Genomic DNA, 9,227 nt, shown 5'->3' on the forward strand with positions numbered 1-9,227 from the left:
TGTGTATACACACGCATGCATCCTCCCCCACCCTAATTTTACAAAGGACAGTCCTGCCAGGCCTCACTGAGCAAGGTGACATTTTAGTGATGATCTAGAGAAACTAGGAGTGTTGGGTGTGGCAGGGCCCAGTGGGAGAAGGGAAGAGTAATCCAAGATAAAGCTGGAGAAACAGGCAGAATCTGGATCCTGAGTGGCTCCTGGTACCATGAAAAGGAGTTTGTATTTTAGTCTAAACATGATGGGAAGCAATCAGAGGAATTTAAGGAGGAATGTGATATGATTTTACTTTTTTTTTTTTTGGTCTTTTTGCTATTTCCTGGGCCGCTCCCACGGCATATGGAGGTTCCCAGGCTAGGGGTCCAATTGGAACTGTAGCCGCTGGCCTACACCAGAGCCAGGGCAACGCGGGATCCGAGCCACGTCTGCAAACTACACTACAGCTCACGGCAACACCGGATCATTAACCCACTGAGCAAGGGCAGGGACCGAACCCCCAACCTCATGGTTCCTAGTTGAGTCGTCAAGCACTGCGCCACGACGGGAACTCCTACTTTTTTTTTTTTAATCTTTTTAGGGCCACACCTGCGGCATATGGAGGTTCCCAGGCTAAGAGTCTAATTGGAGCTACAGCTGCTGGGCACAACAATGCCAGATCCAAGCCGTGTCTGTGACCTACAACAGATCCTCAACCCACTGAGCAAGGCCAGGGATCGAACCTGCAACCTCATGGTTCCTAGTTGGATTCGTTTCTGCTGTGCCACGATGGGAACTCCCTGATTTTACATTTAAAAAAAAAAAAGTCATTCTAGGGAGTTTCCACTGTGGTGCAGGGGAAACAAATCCGACTAGGAACCATGAGGTTGCGGGTTCGATCCCCGGTCTCGCTCAGTGGGTTAAGGATCTGGCGCTGCTATGAGCTCTGGTGTAGATTGCAGACATGGCTTGGATCTTGCATTGCTGTGGCTGTGGCACAGGCTGGCAGCTGTAGCTCTGATTCAACTCCTAGCCTAGGAACCTCCATATGCCACAGGTGCGGCCCTAAAAAGAAAAAAAAAAATCATTCTAGCACTAACATGAAGAATGGATTGTAGGGAATCTAGAGTATATAAGTAGACCAGGAAGGAGGCTGTAAAGGCAGCCTGAGCAAGAGAGAACAGCTTTGAGGGCAAGGTTGACGGTAGTGCAGAAAAATGAGCAGATTTGGGATATATTTTATGGGTTTAGTCAAAGGAGTTTGCTGATGATCTGCATGCAGGCAGGACAGGTGGACAGGAAAAGAGATGAATCAAAGATAATGTCTAGATTAGGTAACCATTCAATAAAGGATAAGAAAGAATGGAGCAAGCAGATTTTCTACCTCTTCTTTTTTAAACAACACAGAGTTCTGATTTAGTCATACAAAATTTAAGATGCCTATTAGATATCCAGGTGGAGATGTCAAGAAGGAAAGTGGAAACATGAATCAAGGAGAAGTAGAGCAGGAGACAAAAACTTGAGAGAGTCATCAGCATTTAGCTGGTATTTCTAATCAATCAACTGGATGCAGTGACCCAAAAAACCCCCCCAAAACTATGTAAATACTGGGGCCCGAGAACTGAGCTTTGAAGCATTTCACATTTAGAACACAGAGGAGAAAGAACCAGCAAAAAATGAGATGGAACAGCCAGTAAGGCAGAGGGCAAACCAGGAAAGTGCCACAAGCCAAAAAGAGTTTCAAGCAAGAAATCAGATATGAAAACCGCAAAGGCATTAAGTCGATGGCTCTCTAAGTGTGGTCTCTGGGTCAAAGTATTTGCATTGCCTGGAATTTGTGAAAATATAATTCTCAGGTTCCCACCAAGAATTACTGAGTCTGAGGATCAGGCGCAGCAATCTGTTTTAACTAATCCTTCAGGTGATTCTGATCTTTGAATGACAGTATTAAGTTATATTAAAACCAGGGGAGTTCCTGTCGTGGCTCAGTGGTTAATGAATACTAGGAACAACGAGGTTGCAGGTTTGATCCCTGACCTTGCTCAGTGGGTTAAGGATCCGGCGTTGCCATGAGCTGTGGTGTAGGTTTCAGACTGCAGCTCAGATCCCGTGTTGCTGTGGCTCTGGTATAGGCCAGCAGCTGCAGCTCCAATTCGACCCCTAGCCTGGGAACCTCCATATGCCACAGGAGCGGCTCAAGAAATGGCAAAAAGACAAAAAAAAAAAGTTATATTAAAACCATAATTAACATGAGACCAGATACTTTGAAACTATCACATAGACCAGAGAGCCCTTCCTCACTGATGGTATTATTAATAAAAGTTTTCTAGTTCACTGAAATTACTTCCTGGGTAGGAAGAAAGGAAAAGGAGAATTTCCCTGAGCAACCCAATTTTTTTCTTGACACATGGTAGATCAGTAGAAAAGAGTGGCATAGATGATGAATTGAGACAAATAGGCAACTAAGGTAAACAATGAAAAACCTAATATTCAAACTACAAACACTGAAAGGAAGTCACTTTTTACTTTCTACCAAATTTCTAATTCAAGTTCACAAATCAAATATGCTCTTTGGATTGCATTCATATCTGAATAACTTAAGGTTCTTATACATATTATCATTATCTGAGAACATTTTAATTTAGAAAACATTCATAAATTCAGAAGGAAATATTTCTAAATTGACTTCCCTTTTAAAACCAAAGTCCTCTTTGCATTCCTCTGTTCTCCTATTTTTACAGATGAGGGGTTGTGAAAAATACCTGAAATATTTATTTCTAGGATCATTTTGGAAGGATATGTGTGATAGGGGAGATACTTGTGATTTGGAATGTGTGCCCTTTTTTATACTCTTTGATGAAAATTGATCTTTGGGGAAAGCTGTCATTTCAAAATAATTGTTAATGATAATATGGTTCAGCACTCTTGGTTTTGGGTCCACAACTTTAATCTCATATAGTAAAGCAGATTTAAATTTAATTTGATAATAAAAAGTACAGTAGGCGAATATGAAAGATAATTTATAGGCTATTTCCATGCAAGTATTAAAAGGCACAAAAACCCAAATCAAAATTTGGTGTGTGTGTTTAAAAAAAGCAATGCCTGGAGTTTCCTTGTGGCTAATGGGGTTAAAGATCTGGCATTGCTGCTGTGAGGGGCACAGGTTCAATCTCTGGCCTGAAACTTTCACAGGCCACAGGCACCCCTCCAACTCCCCAAAAAGCAACTCCTTAAAATGCTAATTTCTCTTCAAGGTGGAAGACTGACTACTCCATTCCTTTATCTAAGTCATGTTATTAAAACAAACAAACATCTAAACTAAAACTAAATGGAAAAGGGGTATGCCCTTGCCCTCTTAATTTACTATGAAGTAATTCTTAATTGTCCCCAAAATTCATGTTATTTTTAGTTCAGTGACTGTAACTGTCAGTTTGGTTTGGCCCTGTTCAGTGGTCTGTGTGGGTGGACTCTGGCTGTGCTGCCATTGCTCTGGCTAGAAATTTGGAACATGACAGAACAAGCATAGATCTTAACATTTATTAGTTAGAACTTGGAGCCTCCAACTATTTCAGAACTTCACTATCTATTAATAAACTGTGGCAGAATGGAACTGCCATCTGATGACAAGACAGGCTTGATAACACAAAAGTAGTGCTTTGATTATTCAAACTTGCTTTTGAATTTTTCATGTAGTCTTTTAAAACTAGCCAGAAGACACCTGACCAGTTCAATAGGCCCTCCTTTCAAATAACATGCCCATGTCATCTTTTAAGCTACACATACAGGTTATACAAATTACCACTGTGGCTACCTCTTCATTGTGATAGCAATTACAGACTTCTATGAAAATTGATAGCCCCTACTTTCACATGGAAGAGTTTTTAATAATTTTGGATATTCATAATTAAATACTGACTAACAAATCTAGTTTCTTCAGGCCACTATAAGTAAGGTTTTTCTCAGAGTTCCCGTTGTGGCTCAGTGGTTAGCATTGCTGTGAGCTGTGCTGTGAGCTGTGGTGTAGGTCGCAGATGTGGCTCGGATCCCTCGTTGCTATGGCTCTGGCGTAGGCTGGCAGCTACAGTTCCGATTAGACCCCTAGCCTGGGAACCTCCATATGCCATGGAAGTGGCCCTAGAAAAGGCAAAAAGACAAAATAATAATAATAGTAAGGTTTTTCTCTATCATCAATTGCCCATATCCTTATAACCTAAAATTATAAAATGTACATCACTGCCAAAGCTCTTTCTGTATTTCCTTTTAAAACAAAACCTTTGCATGTTTCTAATGAAGCTTAAGAACACATAAATGTTGCAATGATAATATGTGCCTTGCACATATGCTATTCTTGATGTCAACACTATGGGTCTCTCTTTTAAAAAGCAACCATGCCAAATAGGGTCTTTTAGCATTTAGGTAAAGGCTCACCAGTATAGAGTTTACTCAAAGCACCTGACCCTTTACAGCATCTTTTACTACTGGCTAAACAAATGTATTTGCTAGGTATAATCTATTGTAATGGAATCAACACTTGGAAAGAGAATCACATTTCATTTTTAGTGTAAATGCTGCCTTAGCCAAATCACTAACTTATCTTAACCTCTGGTTTTGTCACATAAATGAACCAGATCACATAAGAGAACCAGTTTGGACACTAAATTCTCATGGTTATGTTGTGGTAACTTCCTTACTCATTCAGCAAATATTTATGGATAACCTCCTAGATGCTAGATATTAGAGTTACAAGTGTGAAAAATGCAGCTTACGTTCCGCTGGGGGATTCACAATTTGGGTTACTGGTAAGTGCTGTGAAGGATAACAAAAGTGACAAAAGATCTCAGTTGCTCAGGGAAAGCTTCTCTAAGGCAGTAACATTTGAAGTGGGACTTGAATGAGTGAGGAGTCAGCCAAGTAAAGTTCTGGGGGGAATGAGCATTCTAGACCGAGGAACAACTGCAAAGACAATTCATCTTAATACCTTTCCCAATCTATGACATTTACTTTATTCAAAATCTTTTCCACTCAATAGGCAATGGGATTCTGTGATAACCCCTACTTTCAAATCATGGTGCTCAGTTTACATTACATTCATAGTTATAAATATGTGGTTCTAAAAACCTAGCCTCACAGTAAGACAAAGTTTTAAAAGAAAAAACTAGGATCCTTCTATTTACCTTTCATAGTACACTAACAGTATTATGCACACAGAATGCTCATTAAATGCTCAAGACCAACAATTATAAAGGAAATCTGTATTTTGTTTCCCCATTCTTACAAAAAGGTTTGGCTATAGAGTACTTCAAAAAGAATCAAAGTGACATAAATCCAGTGGAAAGAGCAAAGGACTCAGGAATGAGAAATCTCAAATCCAATTTCCAGCTCTACCATTTATATAGACATGAGGCTTCTGGCAAATCAAACTCTATGACCATCTGTCAATATCTGTAAAATGGCATATATCATTTGCCCTAATGTAACAAGGATCAATTGGTCACAAATGGCATTCCGAAAAAGATCATGATTACTGTCCTTAAAGCTTTCTGTGGAAACAGAACATAAACACTGGAAACAGTAAGTGTGTCTTCATTTTAGAACTGGGAGAGACTTTAAATGATCTTTTCAATCTTTCATTCTTCGTGAGAAATTGGAGGCCCAGAAAAATGAGGTGACTTGCTCAAAGTTACTGAAATATATTACGGCAGAATCAACAGGGCATCCACGATTTCTAAATACCCAGCCCAGTACACTTTTTACCACACCCCACTGCCTTTACCATTTCTGGCAACCTTGTCCCCAATGGACATACCTCACAATTTATTCTAACATTCTCTGCACTCAGATCCAGAATGATAAAAGCTAAATGACTTTTTAAAAAAGTGCCTACATAGGTTTCTGATGCTGAGATATTACATAATTTGATATCAGAACTGAATTTAGGAAGTTCCATGATGATATTACTGAGTCACGATATCAGAAATGTAAGGATTAAAATCAGCTGATGCCTTAAAAATATGCATCTACTAAATGACTATATATTTGGTCTGCGGTTGGAGTATTTTTCTTACATAGTTTCTAACTGAACCAATATAATGCTGATTTGATTAATTACATTGTTATTTGAGAAACAGAATATGATTTTATTTATAGGCAATATACTGGTACCATATAAAATATTGAAAGCAATGTAAGATACTTTTTGTTTCTAGTCATCTTTCTCAGTTCTCTTATTCATGATTTTAAGCTAGAAGTAGAATCTAAGTTGAAAAATATTTATTGAGTGCCCATGGTGCACCCTAGATTATATAACACATTATTTTAATATGTGAAAATAAGGAATATGATGAGAATTATGTAATGGTTTTAACATTAGAAAGGTCTAAATTCAAACTTTAATATGAAAATAAACTGGGCAATAAAAAATGAAAAGGACAAAATTAAATGACTGCCTAACATTAGAAAATTTCATCTAAAAACAAAATTTTATTCCTCAGGAATGTCCTAAATATAACAAAGAAAGGTCAAAACATCATCTAAACTGGAGGAAAGATCTTTGGAAACAGAACCCCAATTAGAAGTTAAATGTTTCTGGGGGAAGAGTCACAAAATGATAAATTATGATTTGGTAACAACCAGGAATATAAAATGCTTTAGAAAGCAGTGTGTGAAAACTAAGGTTGTAAAAACCAAATGATGTAAGTCTGTAAGAACATTTGGTAGACCATGAAGTAAAAGTTATTATTATAAAACAATTTGTAGTCTACAAGCATAGCAGTTTCCACAGAGTAGACGTAAATGCTTATTTAAAAACTGCAATTCTTTTATACTGACTCACTGAATTTTTATTCTTAAAAAAGAAAGAATGTTAGCCATGAAAGCTGGATTAACTATCTAATTCTGAAAAAGGACTTTATCATAGTCTCAATAGAAAACACACACAAATCCCACCACCTCCTTTTCAAAATATGGGTCCTTCTTTTAGTAATGTGACCTTAAAGAAGGTCACTATTCTGCTGTGAAACTCAGTTTCCCAGTAATGTGTATCAGGCACTGTGCTGGCTGCTTTGCATGTGTTGCCTAATAAGATCTGTTATGTAGATAAAATGAAACAGAAATTATTACCCCTATTTTACAATTAAGGAAACTAAAGCTCAAAAAGTTCAGGAAAGCTGCTCCAATCAAAGAGCTATTAAGTGACATAGCTGATATACTACACACTTCATCTAACTCCAAAGGCCATCTAACCCTTCCCACTTATACCACCTTGTAAAATGAGGTTCTTTTCAGTAATCTTTAAGATTATCTTATGCAAGTAAAAAATATGATTAAGTAATCCATTATTTGTCCAAAACATACATACAAAAATGTATTTGTTGAAGGATAACTACTTTTAGCTTGCCACTACCTAAAAATAATTTGGACTTTTAAAGTAGAGATTAAAACTCTTTGAGAGTTTGTAATTTTAGGACACAGAGTTCTCTATGGCCTATGTAATGCAAAGTGCTTAGTAAATTTTTTTTTGCCATATGGTATTTTTTAATATGAAATATATGGTAAATAATAGATATAATTTTCAACCAAAGTTTTAACACTTTCTAAAATGTGTCTTTAAAATACATATACAGATTTTACTTTTCCAAATTTTATGGTCCTTGCAACCAATCTCTGTGAATTTGAAAAGAAGCAGTGTATTAAAGGCATATTATTACCTTGCTCTAAAATAATTCTGGCTGTCACCGAAATTAGTTATTTCTTCAGAATATCTACTTGAAATATCTTTTCATAATATACCAGTCTATATTACTAAAGATGAAATTAATCTATATTAGTCGAATTGATGGAATAACATTTAATATTACAACCGCTGCTCTATGGAATCGACGAAACAGAACCATCCGGTACTCGGGGAAACACTGCATTAGACATGATGATGTATTAATTTACCAAACACACACTGAGCATTCACTGCGTACTAGGCGCCGAACTAGATGTCGAAGATAATACAATCCTTGGCTCTTAAGAACACTATGTCTTAGAGAACTAAAACTCCAAAACGGCCATGGTCTTTGATTTACTACTTACAGAATTGAGATCTGGTGGACCACACGACCTCACCAGATCTCACGATCTCAGTTCATCCTTCTCTTTGAGATGAACCAAAGCCAGGCACCGGAATATCATATCCAAACAAGAGTGCCGAAAGGAGGAAAAATGGGAGATACCCCAGAGCAGCTAAACGCAGGGAGTCCGCTCTACACCCGATCTTTGTGGGGTGTGGGGGCTTCCTGGTGGACTCCGTGAAACAGAAGGGTCAAGGAGGCGCCTTAAGAGCTGGGACCAGGCAGAAGAGGTCCCCGGCTCGGGCCAGCGCTTCAGTGACTGGCCTCGCTCACCTCCTCCACCTCGATCTCCTTGTAGTCGATCTCTTCAAAGTTGAGGACTTGGGAGGGGGCTTCGATCATCTCACCGGCGGAAGACGAAGAGGAGGAGGAAGCGGCAGAGGCTGTAGACATGATCCCTCGCGGAGCCCGGGGGGCCCGGGAAGGCTGCCGCCCGGACAGTCCGGGGGAGACCCGCGCCCACCCGCCTCCGGACCGACCTTCAACCTGGAGCCACGGCGATGCGTGGCGGGGACGGGGCAGCGGCCACAGCGGAGTCCGGGCTCCGGCTCCGCTGCGTTTTCCGCTGCCGGGCCCCGCCCACCAAACTTCCGGTTCCGGCCTGAAATCGGGAACCGGGGGAGGGCCGTGAGCTCCAGTGAGGGGAGGGGAGAATTTGGTGACAGAGCAAAGAAGGACAGGTTAGGGGTGGAGTGGGGGAGGGTGAGAGTCTAGCTTGGACCTCTAGGACAGATTTCGCGAGATCTTTGTTAACAGGCCTCAGCAACCGGCTGATACCGCGAGAGCTGAGGAGTTGACGTAATCAGAACGCGCGAACGGAAGTGGCGCGGAGCATGATGGAATATCAGTGTGGTTGGTCCTTCAGGAACCAGCGGGAAAGATAAAAGCTTCGGTTCCAATTCTTCATGAGCTATTGTGGCCCTGCTCTTTTTTGTCTGAGACCTGCTGACGGACGAGGGTAGTATTGGATTTAGTTTTTGTGACGAAGCTTACTTGTCAGTTTCACCCCCAAGCTATACTGAACTGTCTCTATAGAAAGCCTTGGGAAATGTATTCCCTCAGTGTGTTTGGAAGGAAGCAGTTGCTACTGTTACTATGAGCCAACCCCTTATGCTCTGAGAGATTGTAAAGAAA

General features: G+C 39.9%; 1 protein-coding gene across 2 annotated transcripts in view; it reads right to left on the bottom strand.

The window, feature by feature from the left end:
* Positions 1-8,789, bottom strand: part of MAP3K7 (mitogen-activated protein kinase kinase kinase 7) — a 65,562-nt gene extending 56,773 nt beyond the window's left edge. Inside the window, exon 1 of one of the 2 annotated variants that reach the window (XM_047761224.1) lies at positions 8,367-8,789. In XM_047761224.1, coding sequence (XP_047617180.1) covers positions 8,367-8,486 — 120 coding nt within the window. In that variant the 5' untranslated portion in view covers positions 8,487-8,789. The remainder of the gene's footprint in view (positions 1-8,366) is intronic. The other variant, XM_047761232.1, reaches the window with a different exon arrangement.
* Positions 8,790-9,227: the final 438 nt, after the last annotated feature.

Source organism: Phacochoerus africanus, chromosome 2 (genome assembly GCF_016906955.1).
Source record: "Phacochoerus africanus isolate WHEZ1 chromosome 2, ROS_Pafr_v1, whole genome shotgun sequence".
NCBI lineage: Eukaryota > Metazoa > Chordata > Mammalia > Artiodactyla > Suidae > Phacochoerus > Phacochoerus africanus.